Source organism: Macaca mulatta, chromosome 14 (genome assembly GCF_049350105.2).
Source record: "Macaca mulatta isolate MMU2019108-1 chromosome 14, T2T-MMU8v2.0, whole genome shotgun sequence".
Lineage (NCBI taxonomy): Eukaryota > Metazoa > Chordata > Mammalia > Primates > Cercopithecidae > Macaca > Macaca mulatta.
The window spans coordinates 134,133,889-134,153,260 of NC_133419.1; the positions used below are offsets into that span (position 1 = coordinate 134,133,889).

General features: G+C 50.9%; 1 protein-coding gene and 1 long non-coding RNA gene across 12 annotated transcripts in view; one reads left to right on the forward strand and one right to left on the reverse strand.

The window, feature by feature from the left end:
- Positions 1-3,244, forward strand: part of LOC114672447 (uncharacterized) — a 33,524-nt gene extending 30,280 nt beyond the window's left edge. The window contains exon 3 of the long non-coding RNA XR_013404448.1: positions 1,862-3,244. This is a non-coding gene — a long non-coding RNA (uncharacterized LOC114672447). The remainder of the gene's footprint in view (positions 1-1,861) is intronic.
- Positions 3,245-4,665: 1,421 nt separating this feature from the next.
- Positions 4,666-19,372, reverse strand: part of IGSF9B (immunoglobulin superfamily member 9B) — a 59,628-nt gene continuing 44,921 nt past the window's right edge. For 4 of the 11 annotated variants that reach the window (XR_013404447.1, XM_015116171.3, XM_015116170.3 and 1 more), the window contains 2 exons: positions 19,114-19,235; positions 4,666-16,256 (listed from right to left, as the gene is read on the reverse strand). Coding sequence is in view for 3 of the 11 variants with exons in the window: in XM_015116171.3 (XP_014971657.2) it covers positions 16,048-16,256; positions 19,114-19,235 (331 nt within the window). In the remaining 8 variants the exon portion in view is untranslated. Of the gene's footprint in view, positions 16,257-18,913; positions 19,236-19,372 lie in introns of those variants that run through there. The other 7 variants (XR_003722859.2, XR_001439805.3, XR_013404446.1 and 4 more) reach the window with 3 other exon arrangements.

Sequence of the window (19,372 nt, forward strand, 5' to 3'; positions counted from 1 at the left end):
ATTAAGGCCCCAAACTGAGGACACACAGGAGCTAAGCACCCTACCCTGTCACGCAGCGCTGGTTACCTCCAGCACAGCTGAACAAGAGGCGGCACAGCTGGCTCTAGCAGCACACCAGGATGGCGGCAGGAAGGAGATGAAAGGGAAGGTTGAAGACCAGTCACTGGCCTTCTGAGGAGTGCCTGGAAGTGCTAAGAGGCGTTTCCCTCCGCCTCCTTATGTGAGTGGAAAGGGCGTGCTTCTCCCTCAAAACCAAGTGAGATAATGCTCCATAATAATCTGGCATAGAGAGGGGGCTGCCTGCAAGAAGGAGAAAGTGGCATTTCTCCTTGGAGGATGCCACCGCGCTGCAGACCCCTGCACTCAGCCTGTGCTGCCAAGGCAGTCCCCGAAGAGCTGGACAGGCACCCTGTGCGTCTGAGCAGACACGAAGAACGTGTGGTCTCCTGCCAAGAAAGGCTGGCTCCCTCCCCGCGGTAGCTGCCTCAGAAAGGCCAAGGGATTTCCCCAGGGTCCGCCCCCTGACCTTTTTTTTTTTTTTTTTTGAGACAGAGTCTCACTCTGTCGCCCAGGCTGGAGTGCAGTGGCTCCATCTCGGCTCACTGCAAGCTCCGCCTCCCGGGTTCACGCCATTCTGTTTCAGCCTCCCGAGTAGCTGGGACTACAGGCATCCGCCACCACGCCCGGCTAATTTTTTGTAATTTTTTTTTTCAGTAGAGACGAGATTTCACTGTGTTAGCCAGGATGGTCTCGATCTTCTGACCTCATGATCCACCCGCCTCGGCCTCCCAAAATGCTGGGATTACAGGCATGAGCCACCGCGCCCGGCCAGTCACCCCTTTCTTAATGGCACAGGCAGGACAAGGACTTTTTCCAGGGGTAGGGGATGAAGGCAAGCCACTGTGAATGCAGACAATTTCTCCACCAAGGCTGAGGAGCACAGGCAAAAGCAGCTTCTCGAAAGCAGTGATCAGTCTAGTATGGGAATTGCAGGGTGCTGCCCACCTCTCTCGACTGATAAACCAAGGCATCATGCAATTCTTCTTCAACACTAGGTTCGTAGACAGATGGCTCCTAGGCCCCTGACCACAGAGAAAAGGGTTCCATGGAAATGGGGAAAACAGCCCAAAAAGGGAGGCTGGGGGCACAGGAGACTGGCTGGTTTACCTACAGCACACCATCTGCATGATGATGTAGACCCCTGAGTACCCCAGGACCAGCCCAGTCTCTCCCCAAAACCTAACAGCAGAGCCTCGGCCCTGAAATCAGCATGGTCTTGAGGTGTACAAAGCCCAGAAAGTTTGCTGTCACCTGGTCTCCCCTAACCCTTTCTCTGGCAGCATCATTCACCCAAACTTCCACTAACAAAAGTCCTGGCGTTGCTCAGCAGGGTTCCCAAGTGCTGTTTCCTAGACTCAAGGCGCTACATGACCTCACTTGGGGAACATGGGTGTCCTGGGACTGCGTCATGTTCACCTGAAAGGAGGCCTAAGGGAGAAAGTCCTGGGCCTCATTTTTATTTTCTACTTCCCGCTGCCTTAAAGCCTTTGAGAAGTGATGAGGGGAGGAAAGGACGAAGGGAGAGAGGGAGGCAGAGACTGGAAGCGAAGGAGAAGTGAAGGGCCGTCGATTGGCTCATTCATTGGATCTGACCAAAAAAGAGATAAATCACTTTTTACCTATTTTACTAAACCTGTGAGGTTATCGTGAGCATCAAATGAAATAAAAATGAAAGGATTTCTTCAAGTACGGAGCACACGAATTTAGGCCCCATCTTAAAAAGAGGCGAAAGTCTCTTAAATTTAACAGAGACAGTCCTCCCGACCAAAATTATTTTTTTCTCGCTTTTTTTTAAATTTAGCTTTGCCAGAGAGCCTGCGAATGTTACAGAAGGACTGTGAGGTCAGCCAGCTGCTCCCATGGAACGCCGATGACATGCTGGGAGTGCAGTACTGCACTGCGCACAGCCTCGTGGATGAGCCGAGAGCCGGCTCTCACAGGTTGGGGTTGGCAACTTTGGCCATGTTCACCTATGCATAAGAAAGAGACTGCAAGACACTCCATGCATCTGCTTTTACAAATTAAGACCAAATATAGAAGAGACATCAAAAAGATTTTCATCATCGCCTGCTAAGAGCAGGGGAGAGCAGAGGAAAGAGCAAATGGAAACTAGAGAGGAAAGAGAATAGAGGCAGATCACTGAGGAAGAGGAAAGCTGTGTGGACACAGGGCCCATCTGGTGCAACGGCCCATCTCACAGCTGTTAGAGAATTTCACACGGCAGAGGTTTTTTAATGTATGGGCCTATTTCTGTCTGTTTGCTGGTTTGTTCATTTGGCTGTTTTCTTCTCTTCGTTGGCATAAAGAGGAGTATCATATTTTGGCATCCGATCTCTACCTAAATCCCAAATAAAATGAGAAGGCAGCCTAGTAGGTGTTGCTAGGGAACAAGGGGAGCATTGCCTACATCCAGCATGAGAAGGGGAGGACGAGGACAAGGACAGGCCAGGGCAGGAAGTCAAGTCCCCAAACTCAACCCTGGGGGAGACAGAGTGAGATGCTGAAGCCTGACCATCCCTCCCTCTCGGGGAAAAGAAAGGCAGAGACAGAGGGGCCATCACACCCCGACTCTTGCATGAGATTTTGCTGAGGGCCAGCAGGAGTTGCTGGCTGGGGGGTCATTTAGACAAAGATGGAGTCCAACCAAAAAATTACCTTAATCGCATAATTGAAGAGCCAGCGTGAAAAGCCTACAAAGTAAAGGAGACATCTGTGTGCATTCACCAGACAAGCTACTCCCTTTTTGCCTTTGCTCCAGGGCTGCCTCCCCCCGAGGCCCCCTCTGAGCACTCTAAAATAGTGTTCTAAACCGCAGCCCTTCCCTCCTTCTGTACATCAGCAGCCCCTTACCCTGCTCCTTTTTTTTTTTTGCCTTAGGTCATTTGATGTCATTTTCTCAGTGCAATAACAACTCATTCTCTCTCCCTACCACCAGAATCAAAGCCCTCCAGGAGCAGAAGCCTTGTCTGGTCTGTTCACTCGTGCACCCCAAGTGAATTGGACAGTGACTCACACACAGTACACCTCAGTACACGTGTGTCCAATGAACGAAAGGCAGCCTCTTCATCTCCCAGCCGCAAATCCTTTCAGAATCATGTTGAGTCGTGAGTTTAAAGTGGGTTGATTAGGGAGACCTAGGGCCAGGGGTGAGACAACATCAGGAAGTACTCCCTAGGTACAAAAAAAAAAATTAGAAAATGAACTTTTTTTTAGCAAATGTTTATTTATATCAAAATACAAAACATTTCTGAAGCAGAGTAATGTTACATGAGGAGCAATTAAATACTAAACATCTTTCCATCCGTTTAACTTGCAACACTCCCGGGGTACCTTCACTGGCTGCACATCTCGTCATTTGATGTGCCTTCTTTTTTCTCGTTTGCTTATGCACTTGTTTGCTCATTTTGCTTTTTAATTCAGGATATGAACATGCAGTGTTACTGGGGATGAGTTGGTTAGTACTTAGCAAGCCTGAAAATACCAGCGAGTGGAGCCTGGCGTGGTAGCCTGAGCTGAGGCAGGCTGCAGGTTCTCTTCCTAATTGAGTCTGGGGTGTCACTCCATTTTTAACTGGCAAGTCAAAGGCCAAAGGGATCACCGTCATCAGTAGCCAGGGCAGGCATTATTGCTTAGGGCTGTGGAGCAGGCGTGGCTTTGGGGTCATCTCCAGTGGGGTCTTCTCAGTGGTTTGGGAAGAAGGGGCAGGGCAGTCTATAGGCCCAGGCCCAGGAGCAGGATGCCCAGGGGCCCTGCAGGAAGAACCCTCTTCCCCAGGAAACCAAGGAATGGTTGGGGAGAGGAAAGCTCCTCCCACTCTTGGAAATCTGTGATTTGGTGGCTGGGGGTGTCTGCCCCTAGGAAGGGCCCCTTATAAGTGCTTTGAGTTTGGAGATTTTGAGGGAAAAAAAAGCACCTGATTGAGAGTGTAGCTGTTTCCAACACACCTCCCCTCCCTGATGGAGAAGAAGGGAAGGAGGCAGGAAACGGGAGAGAGCGTCCCCCTTCATTCCTACACCGCCCCGCTCCCAGAGCCAACCGGGTCTCCCTTCAAGCTCGTACTTAGTGCATTCACTTTGGCATTGATCACCTGTGAGCTCTCTCGCTCTCACTCTCTCGCGTGCACACACACATGCACACACAGGTACACACACACATATATGCAGGTACACGCACGCACACACACAGGTACGCACACATATATATGCAGGTACGCGTGCACGCGCGCACACACACCCACACACACACACACATCGGGTTTCCTTGCAGTCCGCTCAGGCAGAAGGGTGTCCCATCCTCACCATCACATACATACACACACACATCGGGTTTCCTTGCAGTCTGCTCAGGCAGCAGAAGGGTGTCCCATTCTCACCATCATCTTTTGCTTCCCAGGGTACCCTTGGCCCACAGGTCCCCAAGACCCAGCCCCAGGCTTGGCACGCGCTGGCATTCCCAGGCTTTTGAGAAGAGGGTGATAGAGCAGGGAGCTCCTCACAGGTTATACAGAGTGTAGAATATGTTCATATAAGGCTTTGGTACAGCACCGATTTCATGTTCTTATAGTTTGATTTCTAAGTCATCTTTTAGAAGAAAAAAAAAAAAAGCTTACTGAAAAAATAGTGTTTTTATTTACTTTTGAGTTACATACCTGAAGTTCAAAAAGTAAGCCTCTAGTTGCCATTCAAGTTCACACTCGAGGGTGTTCTGTGTGCAGCTGTACAATTTGTTGGTTTGTCTTTAATATTGAACAAAAGTCAGCCAACCCATACCATAAAGTCAGCTGCCCAAACTCACTTTAGCCAGTCCATACATACATACAGAAAAGAGAGAGAGAGGGAGAACACAAAAGCCGCCCCTAAGTCACCCACCCCAAACCCCAAGGGAAAAATCAGAAAGAAGACAAAATACAGCAAGATATCAGGAGCCAGTGGGAGGAGGGGGATTCAGCCCAACTGGCCTCTTCGAGAACAGCACCATGAAGCACCCTAGCGCAGTGATGTTGTAATACTCAACATTCAAGAAATGGAAACGAGGTTGGAGTTGTCTTCACAGGAAGACCTGGCATGGATCGGGGGTCACCCCCAAAGAAAGTGGAAGAAAGAAAGAGTTCGAAATGAGAGCAAGAAATCTCATGACGAAACTGACAGTCATATCCAGAAAAGAAGAACTACAGCAAGAGGCTGCCACGCACCGAGAGGTACAGAGTTTGTAAGGGATCTGGGGGAGGTAGCATCAGGAGCCCCTCCCCACCCACACTGCCTGCTCACCCCCACCCTCTGTGTGTCCACAGACCACCAGGTGAAATGGAGGAAAGAAGCTCATCTAAAACTTGCCTCCAAGTGTGCGATGGGAGAATTCTATCCCGCATGATCAAAGTCCCTCCTGGGAAGAGAAAAAACTGAAGACCAAGGGGCAGGAGTCGCTGACATGAAGCAGGATGTGGTCCCTTCACGTCAGTGGCTGCAGAAAAGCAGCAGCAACTGGTGACAGTGCCCCCTTCCGGGCCCTCTATCCCTAGCCCCACAAATGGCAGTTAGGAAATTAAATCTGAATGGGAGGTCAAGACCTTTTGACACTGATGTATACAACTTAGCAAGTGGAGCGTTAAACTGCTGTTCTCCCCTAGCCAACAATTCCCCTTTCTAACACCTCAGTCTAAAGTTCCAGAATCAAGACTATCCCATCAAGTACCTTCCTCCCGGTCCCCAGACTCTGCGACCCCACCCTCCAATGCCACAGTCAACCCCCTACGGACAGGAAGTGTGCTATGCAGGCTTGCTTCTTCCCCCGCCTCCTACTTTCAAACTGCTCAAAGTGGGTTGATAGGAACATCTACCACAAAGAGGAGTGGAAGCGCGCAGCAAAAATCCAAGACAAGGCCCCTCTTCCCCAAGCTGTTGGTTGGTGACAATGGGGAAGAGGGACAGGGCCCACACTGATCCACGGGAGGGCGGTTCTCACAGATCTCCCTATTCCCAACTCTTGCTCTGTACAGCAGACAGAGGTAGCAAGACAGAAACAACTCCTCAGATACCCCCACCTTCTACCAAAAGGGAAAAGCACCAAAATTCAATGTCCATTCTGCTGCGGGGACCAAGGAATGTGTCCCAAGCATGGGGAAGAGCTCAGGCTCCTGGCAGTGGCTGTGGGCCGTAGAGGCCCCATCAGAGCACACTCATCCACCTGTCCCACCAACTGATGCCACAAGCGGTTCCCAGGCCTCCTCCTTACTCCACATAAAGCTGATCTCAATGCCCTTTGCTCCAAGTGCCTTAAGGGCTGGCTCTTCAGAGAAGCTGGAAGTCCCCTCTGACACCCACTCTTACCTCATCTTGCTAAGCAGTGGAGCAGAAAGGTCACAGGGAGGCACTAACATCCCCTCCACACTGTACAATTTCAAGGTACATAGCCCCATCTTCCCTTTCCCTCCCCAAAACAAAGGGTCCAGTTGGAGGCTGAGGAATGGAATGGTGACATGCGGACCAGTGGCTCTCCCAGACCTTGATGCTGCTGAGGACCTAGTCTTGGGCTGGCCCTGGTGGGAGGGTGAGCCCTAGGACGTGCCCGGGGTGCTGGAGCGATTTACTCTGCTGGTGGCATGTGGCCCAGAAGTCGGGCAGAGTCCACGGAAACAGAGGGGATGGTGGGTCTAGGAGCCAAAAGAACGGTGATGGAAGCCTCCCTCGTGCAGAGACCGTGGTGGCCTGGGAAGGCTTCAAGGTGGGAAGGGAACAGAATTTGCAGCTCTTCTTCTTGCCCAAGCCCCCTGAAAAATCTTACAAGAAATACTCAGCTGCAGGAGGCTGGAAGAAAGATCAGTCAAGGCAAGGATGGACACACTGCGAGTGGCGCCAGCACTGGGCCCTTCCGGCTGTGTGGACACAGCCCATTTCCCATCAGCATCCTCGGAAAGTGGGAAGTGTTCTCAGCAGTTAATCTGAGGACCCAAGGACAGTGCCTGACTGAATGGCAGGGCCTCATAGGTCCATGCGAGGATCAAGAGTTAGACTCAAGCTTCACCCGAACCTACTCTTCCCATAATACACCAAAACTGTCAACCAAGCCCTTCGCACAGTGAAGCCATCTGCTTTCCTCTAGGGACCGAACTCTATAGACAAGAGCTCTTAGGGAGTGCCACGTCTTGGTTAGGAAAGGTGTTAGTACTGCCCTTTTCTGAGTGATGAGCAGGAATAAGGAGCTGAAAGGTTGCAGTCCTGAGTCTCTCCTCGCTGCCTGCACCATCTGGCCCAGCACCGGCTTCAAACACAGCACTCTGAGCTCCGGGCAAGTCAGGAAGGAGCTAGCACCCAGGAGACGCTTGCTGAGGCTGCAAGGCAGGGCCCCTGCATGTGTGTGAGGTCTGGAATTTGCTCAAAGAGGTATTCTTCAGGGCACACTGCTTCCTGCTCAGATACAAGTGAACTCCTGCTCTCCAGAATCTCCCGCTGTGGGTCCAGTTCTACCAATACATTGTTCAGTTTTCTAAGTCCCCGGCTGGAGGCCAGAAGGAAGGTTCCACTAAGACCTATTCTCCCAGTCCTGCCCAAAGTTAATCTCTCACTCCCCATCCTCCACTCAGTGTCCCAGGATTGGACCATCCCATTTGCAATGGCACTTTATTTTCCAATTAAAAATCACTGAAAAAAACATAGATGACATATTTATACTATATATCACATTCACACTGGCTCTAAGAATCTGCAGTGACACTAAACAGGCCATGTGTTCTCCAAGACCAAGCCCACACAGCCAGCCTCACAAACTCTCCCATCGCCATGCCCTCTAGGAGCTGTCTGAGCTGTCTGAGCTACAGTGCTACAAACCAAGACAGGTGTCACCGTAGGTCCCTAGGTAGTCTCAACCACCCCCTTTCTAATGCTGCGAAGCCGGATTCTCTCTGAGGAACTGCGTACCTTCCCGCAGCCACAGGGGGATCCAGTCACAGTTCTCATCTCCTCAGCCTTGCCCTGTTAAGCACCTCTGCAAAGAAGTTCAAGTCAACATCCCTCCCAAGTGGCAAAAGACGCGTGGGTCCTGGTTCTTTAGGGCTATCAGATCCTGCAGCTCCACACAACCTTCAGCTCACTTGTCCTTCCTGCAGGTGGGTTATTTGTTTTGTTATTTTACAAACTTTTCATATATATATATACATTTCCATCAGAAAGACCCAAGAAACTCTGAACAGAGAGAATATCAAAGGAAGAGCAGGGAAGGAGGTGGCATCAAGGCATGAGCTAGTATCCCAGACTGCCTGGGAAGGTAGCACTGCTGAAAGCATCTCTAAGCACAGGTACAAAAATAAAGCAAACTATGACTTCATATAGATATAGAGCTATATAGATAGACTTTATCTAGGTTTTCTTTATATTTATATACGTGCGCAGAGGGCACAGGCCCCTGTGCATCTTGCCTGGCACTCATCTCTTGCCCTCCCGCTCCCCATACCCCATGAGTACCACTCGCCCGAAGCTCCCACTTTCCACAATTGCATCTGATCCTTGCCCCCCACATACATTCCCCTCTCTCCTTAAAATAGAACCAATTCTAGAGATTTATATAATTTTATGTACCGTCTCCATAAAAAATACATTAAAGATGGTACATTACTAATTTGACCCTCCTACCCAAACAGAAGTTGTCTAGAAAGGAGCCAACCAAAGGAGGGTCTCCTGGGCCTGACGCTACACAGGCAAATCAGCATGTCTGTACAAATCTCTCTCAGACACACCACACACACAACACACACACACCACACACACAACACACACACATACAACACACACACCACACACACAACACACACACCACACACACACCACACACAACAAACACACCACACACAACACACACACCACACACAACACACACCACACACACACCATGCACAACACACACACACCACACAAAGACACATCACACACACGCACACCAGACATCACACACACACACATGCACACCACATACACACACCATACCACACACACAGCTATACACAATAACACACCACACACAATACATACAACACATACCACACACACACCACACACACACAGTACACGCACACTAAACACACCACAGACACACCACACATGCAACACACACAGACACCACACGACACACCACACCACACACACACGTACACCACACGCAACACAACACATACACCAAACCACACACCACACACATACACACCCCACACACTGCATCACACACATGCACACCAGACACTGCATCACATACACGCACATCACAGACACACCATACCACACCCCACACTCCACACACCAGACAATACACACAACACATACCACACAGAGACACACACACCACACACAATACACACACCACACACAATACACACACCACACAGACACACCACACACACACACGCACATCAGACATGCACACCTCACACATACCACACACATATCACACACACCACACACATACCACACCACACACACACACATACACCACATACACACACTTACTTCCTGAATCCAGAAAAGAAACACTGGACTAGACAGTTGGCTGGGGTTAGAGACCAGGGGAACAACCTGGTGCCTGCAGAGGGACACGAGATGATCCCCTTTCTCCAGCCCCGCCAGGACACCATCAGCCATGGCACACCTCTCGTTCATGGGAGGCCATATAAATCCTCATTGATAGAGTGGCTGACGACTACCCTTTCAAGAACTGCAAGATGACCGTGAGGAGGTCCAACCCCTCCACCAGAAATATAGCTTCATAGACCCCTATGCCAAAAGGAGGCCAAAGCCCTAGGTTCCACCACCAGCGTGAGGAGGGCTGGGCATTCGCCCCTTCCATGGCTCAAGTGAAAACCCCACACGTGGCCCAAAAGCATGCCCACAGCATTTCTGAGGCCGAAAATGCAAATCCCCCTCCCCAGCTCAACCCCCTGCCCTCCAGGATTCCCTGCCCCTCCCACCACCTCCCCATCGTAAACCATGCACATGTCCAAGATCTCTGGAGCCACACAGAAGTGGGGAAGGGAAAAGAAGGGAAGGGAAGCTAACTAGTGTGTATATGGGGTGGCGAGGGAGAGTCTGCCCTAGTTCCCAAAATAAATCCAGGAAGTCCAGTGCCACAGAGAGGTAGGATTGGTGAGCACATTTCCTCAAGACCCGAAAGAAAGGCAGGCCCAGACAGCCATTCACGTCCCCATCTAGGGCGATGGGCGTGGTGACAACCAAGGACCAGGGACAGGAGCTGAGCATTTGAGCCATGGGGCTAAAGCTGTCCAATCTAGCTCTTCCAGCCAGGGCTCCAAAGCCGGTAGCTTTTCACCAGCTCTCGTCTGAAACCCTAACTACTACTACTGTCTTCTACGCCGCAGAAGACAACACCCATGTGATTTTAATGACTGGCCACTGTTCCACCAAAGTATATGGCAACCAAGATACCCGGACTCTTCCTTCTCTAAGATGTGAGCAGCCATTAATGACCCCTGTATGGACGCTTCATTTGTCCTTATCCTACACGGGATCCCTCAGGGGATGGTGGTGTCTTTGGACCAAATTCAATCTACTGAGTGTTTTTCTAACAGCTTAAAATGAGGTTGGAAAAAACTTCCACCTTCTCAGCAACCCAACACACAGAACATCTGGTGGGGTTATTATACTTGCTCCTAAAAGAAGGTTTTGAGAGTACAGACAGGAACCCAGAAATAAGGCTCTGGACCAGTGTGGATTCACTCGCAGTCTGAGGGAAGGGTGGCGACGGGTCCCCCTAGCCAAACAGCTAGCTGGTAAGAGTGCGAAAAATCCAATCTGGGCTTTGATCCTTGGTTTACTGACTTCTTCTAAAGAAGAGATTTTTAATTCTGCCTCTTAATCTAAAAAGAAGCAGAGCTGGAGACATTAAGAGAGAAGAATGGCTGGTCAAGCCAAGAGTTTCAGGTGAAACTCTTTTGCCCTCCCACCACCACAGACTAGTGACTTTAGCCTATCAAAAGAAGAGAAAGTAAAGAGAAGGCCTCATGAAGCCACTGTGCAATGTCATGGCCTGAAGGAAGCCTCTATACCTCAAGAGGAAAGGGGGATGAAGGCACATCAGGCTCCAGCTCCTCCTCTCTATCACCATCACCATCACCAAGGCCCATGAACATTTTCAGATTGTGTGGACGGAGAGGCAACCCACCACTGCACTTAGGAAAATAAACATGTGACGCTTGCGAGAATGGCGCTTCCTTCTCCACTGATGAAGAGCTGGTGATAGGATGGGCATCTCAAGACAAGTCTCTCAGCTTTGGGCCTGAGGAGCCCCCAAAAACAAATGAAGTTGAAATATGGTATAAAGATGTCCACATTTGGTTTGGGCACTTAGTGTTAGAGGCTAATTCTAGAAGAAGCAAGGAAGGTCTAGCTAAGAAGGAAAACCTCTCCCAAGATCCAGTCTGGGTCCACATGCAGGACCCCACCCCACAATCTGTCCCCGATGCCTAGATCCCCCTCCCACAGGCCCTGCACGGCCACCACTCCCCAGCCAGACTCCCACCAGTCAATCATTCTTCGTCATCTTGAGATGATCCTCCAGTGTGTACCCTGCACCCCTACAAGTGACTAAGTTATCACATGACTCAAAGAGATGCTGAGGCTTGATGTCCCCTGGGGTGGTCTCACCATCCTAACCCATGCCTGACCTCACCCTCTGTGCCCCTTCCAGCCTCACCAACACCTGGCAAACACATAGGTCTCCCCTCCACCCTCCAGTTCTTCAACTCCCCGTCCTGAAACACCACTGCCCCATTCATTACCCTAGTCAACCTAGATCTGGCCAATAAGATACCTCTTTGGCCCTCTCCCCAAAGCCACACACACAGCCACATGGGGCTCTACACACTGCCTACCAGATCCACTTTATCTGAAGAAGATACCCAGGCAGGGCTGGGTTAGAAGCCCCAGTGGGAATGTGCACCGCTCCTAGAGTGCTGCAGAGGCTGGACTCACGGGGCCTTCCACGACCCACTCGGCTCCACCGTCTGCCCCTTCCTGCAGCTCCCCAGCCATCCCTGCAGTGCCCTCAAAGCTCCTTTACATGCAAGCAAAGCAAGCCCAAGATTAACCATTAGCTTTTCTTTTCCTAGGTTTCTCTACATATTAATAAAATGTACTTTATGTACAATTCTTCCCCCACCCCACCCCCAAGCCTGGAAAAGGCTTTTGCTAACAAAATGGGAAGAAACAGATTCCAGCCACGCAGTCTTCAGCCCTGGAGATTTGGATCGTGGGCAGTGCCAAAGATGCCGGAGGCGCCGTGAAATCTGTTTCTCCCCGGAAGCTACTGTTTTGTCAACCTTGTCCCCCACCCCAAATAAAATCAGAAAATTTCACATTTGAACCTCACCCCAGTTTCCTCAGCACAAAAAGGGCAGAGGAATAAATTAAATCAGTTCAACCCCAAATATTTTAGATCACAAATCAAAAATAAACACAAAGAGCAAGGAAAAATATCAAGAAATACTCGGCTCAATCCACCCAGCTTCAGTCTTCCCCCAAGCGCATGGCTGTGGGACTAGGCCACCTCAAAGGAGGGCACAGACCCTGTCAGCCCACTGGGAAAAAGGCGTCCTTCCTGCTAAGAAAGTAGAATCTCAAAAGGCTTGTCCTACCCCCAGTCTCTCGGGGGAAGCTGCTTAGAGGCAGGCTGGCTGCAGGCAGGGCCACTCTGGGATGCTGGGCCCAGAGCCACCCCAATAATCCAGCACAGGACCCCGCTCAGCACTAAGGAGCCCACGGCAGCCCACCAGCAAATCGAGACAGGCTTCGCCTCTCTGCCTCGTCGTACATCTTCTCTCCCCACGCAAATGCAGTCGTCCAGGCCCCACTAAGAACCATTTCACCCTCTACCTGGTCTGTGGGTCACCTGACACTGCAAGAGCCACCGTTCTCAGCCACAATCCTGAAGAGGCAGACAGACATCTGAGACACAGGAGCAGGTTTGCATCTGAGCCGTGTCTACTGCAAGGCTGCCAGATGGTAAAAGGGGAAGTTTGGAAAGCATGATCTCCCACAGAGTGAGCGCAGAAGTCCTAAGAAGCTGGTCAGTAGTCACTGCCATTGTTCAACAGCAGACTATGAAGGACACTGGTCCCTAGAGGTGGCTATAGCTCCATCACGCACATGTTCACAACCACGCTGTCACACACGCCCACACCCGGCACCTAAGCTTGTGCCTGTGACATCTTCACCCTCTATCCCATGGAGAGAGGGTGTTCCACCAATTTCCATTGCTGTCCACGGGGTGCAGGAGGGCTGCTGACCTCCGAGGACACTGTCACAGGAGGAAGCCCTCATGGGAGCTGAATGAGTGGCAGGCCACTGAGAGATGGGTAGACCTGACATCCTTGCCCTAGCCAGGGAAGCCACAGCACAGCGGCCACTCAGTGACCAGCAAAAAGCACGGCTCCGCGCGTTGGGTCTATGTGCTGAGGTCATGGGCACTGCCAGCGGAAAGCAGAGAAGGAGTCAGCACCTTGGTTAGCACGGGGGTGCCCTGGAAGGCACAGCCACAGCCTGAGCATCTCAGCCTCTCATGACATCCAAAAGAAGCAAAGCTTTCTACCTCATCATCTCCTCTTCTTTTCTAAACTGAGGGCTGGAATTCTCAGGATGCTGCTCAGAAAAGTTGGCCAAATTCATCCTGAAGGCTGACAGCCTGATGCCCACATCCCAGTGCATCCCAGGGCCTGGCTGAGCCCCCTGAGCTCCTCTGGGAGGGAAACCCCACACTGTACAAAGGCTGCATGTCAGCTGGCGGTGAGCCACCACCTCCCACCCCAACACCTCAGGTAAGCTGGCTCCCATCATCCCCCAGGAGAGATGCCCGAGTGAGCAGCATGTCACAGCACGGGGGCAGAGGGTGTGCTACCTGGAAAAAAGAACCCGAAGAGTTGTGTGCTCTTCCACCTTGCAGAGCTGTTGCTCAGTGGTCAAGTAGATTCCAATGCCCCAGAGAAGCACATCAAGTGGAAGGCCCAGGTTCCACCCCAAGGGTGCCCGGCCTAGTCTCAGAAGCCCCTTTGTGCCTCTCCCACCACGACCCCTTCAGATGTGTTCAGAAAGGAACTGCGGTGGTGTGACTAGCACAGTAAACCTCAAGGGTGGAGCTGGTCCTCAGCTCCCTGGGTGAAAGGAAGGACCAGGGCCTGTGTGGCAGAGAAGAAGTCCATCCCCTAAGATGGAAATGCCAAGAAGAGACAGCAGCCATCCAAGGCCTCATCCTGCGAGGTCACTGGGCCAAGCCCATGGCAGCTGCATGAGACCAGCAGAAGCCGTCCAGTGCTGCCATGGCTCACATCCAAGCAGGGGACTCGGGAGAGGTGGGCGCCCCCAAACCCACCAAGACAGCAGCACCAAGAAGGAAATACTTCAAGGAACCTTCATTCTAAGCCAAGCCAGAAGTGGGGCTCCTGCACAGAGTGGGGCAGGGGCAGATCTGCCCTCCAGCCCGCCCTCGGGGCCTTCTGCCCTGTCCTTGGGCAGCACCATGTCTTACGGGCAGAGAGATGTCTTAGTGGGAAGATGACCTCATGAAGCTTCTGGATGCTAAGAGTTTGAACCAGGACAAGACTTTGGCAGAGGAAGAGTCAGTGCCCAGACCCTACTCACCACCCCTCCCGCCTTCATTCCTATGCCTCAGCCACAGAATAGATACTGGGCAAAGCGGGCGGGATCCAGAGCGTCCCAGGCCCCAGCAGCCGGAGGCGCCCTAGCTTCACCTGAGCCCATCCTCCTGGAGCTCAGGTCCACGGGAGGAGCAAGGCCCCAAGGCAGAGAAGAGTCGGCAGGCAGCACATGGTGAGTATGGGAAAGCCACAGGCGGCTCCGCACAAGTGGTAATTAATCAATCTGGAGAATTAGCTCCCACAAAAGGAAAGGAGGATCCAATCAGCCGCTGTGGAACAGCACTGCAGAGTGCTGAGCCGGAGACGGTATAAATAGAGCCGGCAGCTTGGCGCTAGCACAGGTGGCTCTGCGGTGGGGGAGCCTTTGGCCACAGAGCTCATGGCCTGGCTGGGCGGAAGGGTGCCGATGGATGAGCTGGATTTGTGCACCAGGGGCTTGCTTTAGCCCCATGGCTGAGTAGCCTCTACTTCTGCAGCGTGAGCCGCGCTGGAAGGAAGAAAGATGCAGGTCTGGGTGCCTGGCCTCCCCTTCTTCACCCAGGAACCAAGAAATAAAGGCTTGAATTTAGTTCTGCAGTAACTCATTGCTGAACCCCCACAGAAGGCAGCCAGTAATCACAGCAAGGCCCCATTTCTACTCTGGGTGGGAGAAGGTAGGAGACAAATGGAGAATTCAGCTGAGAGGCGTGGATCCTGTTTCAGGAGAAAGAATCCCCCAAGACAGATGTCAAGCACCTGGCCAATGTGCAGCCAGTGCTAATCGCAAACCCCAGCTGACCACTGCCCTCCTCCTCCTGCCTCCACTGACCACAGAGAGCAACAGCACTTTGCCTCGATGTACATATATATATGTATATATATATACACACACACATAGAGAAACCCACACACTACAGACATATGCATCTGTATCTATATCTATACATATGTGGGGGTGTGGAAGACGGACATTAAGTCCAGCCTTCTTCCAGGACTTGAAAAACTGAAACAGAAGCAGAGAGCAGTAAAAGCCGTGCTTTCCTCTTCACTTCCAAGGACATTGGAAGAGATGAGAAAAATCAACCGAGTGAAGCAGGGGGCGGAGGGGAGGAGACAGGTGCTGCCCAGGCTCCAATCCACTTCCTGACCTCGACCCACAGGTGGAAAGTCTGCCCGCCCTCCGTCCCGAAGACAGGTGGCCAGAATCTGGAGGGAGACGCCCGCTCTGGCAAAAGAGGGGGCATGCAGGACAAAGATCCGGGCCGTCCTTGGCAGGCGGAGGAGGACACACCCCCCACACGGTGGCCCTCCCTGCCTGAGCCCAGCAACCTCGCCCCGGGGACACCTAGGGTGGGGTGGAGTCACAGCAAAGTGGCATGGCCTGGGTCATCGTGGTCCACACTGTTGAGAATCGCTGTCTGGTCTTCCGGAAGCTGGCGGTGGCACAAGTCCGAGAGCCGGGCAAAGGGGTCAGGACGGGAATGTCTCTTCTTCTTTCGGAGGCAGACAGCTTCATCGGGCCACAGAACCTGAGAGCTGGGAAGCTGCTGAGCCTGGGAGGCAGAACCGTCTAGGGAGGAAGGAAGAGGGACGCAAAAGAGAAGAAAAGCAAGCGGATGAAAAGGAAGAACGCAGCCCGCTCACCTTTTCCACCTGCATATGTTCCGGGATTCTAATGTTGAAACAAAGGAATCACCTGAGTCTAGAGAGACCAGAACGAATTGCTGCAGAGAAAGCACTTTCTTTTCCGCTAAGGCAACCAGCAACCTGACCCTGCTCCTTCACTGGAATAGGAGTTAAGAAAGTGGAATGGAGAGGATTTTCTTTCTCATTCATTTCTTTCTCCATCAGTGTACAGATATTTATTTTAGTGCCTCCTGAGTACTAGGCATCATTCTAGGGACTAGGGATCGGGAAGGAACAGGCTGGGACTCAGGGCATCTTTCTCGTCTGCCCCAAGCAATGACTGACTTTATACAATATTTTAATTCCATGCAACAGTCAGGCCTTGACCCTTCCTGGAGTGCCCAGCCCTCTCCTCTGTCTTATGGCCCTTCTGGAGATTAAGCAGGAATGCCTTTGCTATCTTCAAAGACTATGCATCCATGTTAGGGTGCAGAGGAAGAGACAAACTGTCAAGACTTTAAAAGTACAGAAATAAAATTTGCAGTTACTGAAAATACTACAAAGATAAAATAGAGTCAACTGAGGCACTACTCTGCTCCTTAAAGGGTTAACACTTGAATTGCGTGTTAAATTATGAGCCTTCTACAGATCTGAAGAAAAATCACTATTCCCAACAGAAGAAATGGCATTTGTGCAAGCCCCAAGTTAAGGCTAAATGTGGTGTGTCCCCAGTACAGAAGGGAGGTCATCTCAGTTGGAAAAGAGTGAGGCAAGAAAGACAGGCAGGGCATCTAGGAGCTTGAAATCTGTTCTGGTTACGACGGGAATCTTCTGGAAGGTTTTAAGAAGTGTGTGTGTGTGCGCGCGCATGCCTGCACGTGTGCGTTCGTGACTGAGAGGATGCTGCTACGTGTCCTACAGCTTGCTGTGGTGGCTGTGTGTGGAATCCGTGGTGCAAGGTACAAGGATGGGGCTGGAGCACCAGTCACAAGGTACTGCAATAGTCAAGGTGGGACAGACAGTGACTCAGAACATAGAGTTAGCAATAGAGACAACGGAAAGTGGCCAGATTCAGGATATGTTGCAAAGGCTGAGCTAACAGGTATTACTTAGTGGGCTTGACGTGAGATGCGAAGGCAAGAGAAGAATCTGGGAATTAAAGGGCCTGACACCCCAGGGGGCACCAGTGCTAGTGATTAAACTGAGGAAGAGCTGAGGAGAAGCAGACCTGGAAAGGCTGATCAATAACTCTGCTTTAGACATTGTAAAGGCGTATGAAACACCCAAGTGCACATTCAGCTGGCAACTGGAAAGATGAGCCATGACCTCAGGGAAGGGACCTGGGCTAAAGACAGACATTTGGAAGATGCCAACATAGAACTGGTAACAGGACCACTGCCATCAGAACAAGAGAGAATGCAGGTCTCTGGTGTGACTTTTTTTTTGCAACAAAGAAATACATAAGTTATACATATATATAAAATATATATTGATGGGTCTTAAATGGGTTAAGAATGGGCTTAAATTGGTTGAAAATGCAGCTTTGAGCTCCAGTTTCTAACCCAAGCCCTAAAAACATCATTTTCTTTTTCTCTGCCACGGTATTTCCATCTGTAAACCGAGAGGATACTATTATCTGCCAAAGGCTAAGTGATCATAAGTGATCACTGTCTCCCAGAGATTCATGGGGCTCTGAATTTCTGTATAACACTCTCCCATAATCCTATCTATAAGGAGAGTTACTGTACAAGTTATCAAAGATCTGTAAAGAAACTGTTCAGCATTCTTCCTTCACAGCCTGCCACAACACTCCTAAAACCATTCATGAAAAGAGGGTTTTTAACAAACATTAAACAATTTTCTAGTCTTAAAGAGGGCTAAATTCGTTCTGCACTCAGAAGCTACCTATCCCTGCAAGATACACATCGGACATACTTCGATAGAGGCGCCCTCTCTGTGGGGTAAGAAGGCTTCCTTCACTCGATCTCACTGAGAAGAGTGCAGCCAACCTGCAGAGGCTGGGCCCAGGCTGCAATGTACCCTGAGCTCCACATGGGGCCCCGTCATGCCTATGTTTCCTAGAAGGCCTGAAATGATAGAGGGGAAGTAAGTAAGGAGATAAGAGTTACGTGCACTTTGGGAGGCCGAGGCGGGTGGATCACGAGGTCAGGAGATCGAGACTATCCTGGCTAACACGGTGAAACCCCGTCTCTACTAAAAATACAAAAAAAAAAAAAAAAACTAGCCGGGCGTGGTGGCGGGCGCCTGTAGTCTCAGCTACTCGGGAGGCTGAGGCGGGAGAATGGCGTGAACCCGGGAGGCGGAGCTTGCAGTGAGCCGAGATCACGCCACTGCACTCCAGCCTGGGAGACACAGCGAGACTCCGTCTCAAAAAAAAAAAAAAAAAAAAAAGAGTTACGTGCAAGGTGAACGGCAGAGTGGAAAAATATATCTTTACTATTTGTGTTGTTTGAAAACACACTAAAACAATAGGATACATTTTCTGAAGCTATAGGCACAGAAAAGGTTCTGAAGGCACATACGCTGAAAATGACAGTTCTCCAGGTGAGTGGAAACAAATTGGGAGAGCAATCAGATAGATTCTGCTTATCTTTCTCATTTTGTATTTAAAATCATGTTTGTGTATTGCTTGAAAAATAGTGTTAAAAAAGAAAGGACAAGAGAAGCTTGTGGATTCAATTCCAGAGAAAGCCCAGGGTTGGGACCCTGAGCCCAGTCACCCTCCTGACAATGGCAAGGCAAGGTGGGAGAAGTGGGGCAGCCCTCTGCCCATCATTTACCGGATCGTTTCTTTGACTTCGAAGAGCCCTTGGATGACTTTTTGGGCTTCTTTATCCGTTGGTATTTCAGAGCCTCCAGCCTCTCAGGTGCAGCAGCGTTCTCGGGTGCAGGTGGAAGTGTTCTGGAAAGGACAACCAGAGAGCCACAGGTCAGCTCCCGGATGTGTGAGGCTTTGGAAGAGGGACTGGAAGAAAGCCAAGTAGCTGACCCATAGAAGGACAGAGTTCAGTCCCACAGAGCCCAGGGTGCCCACGATGG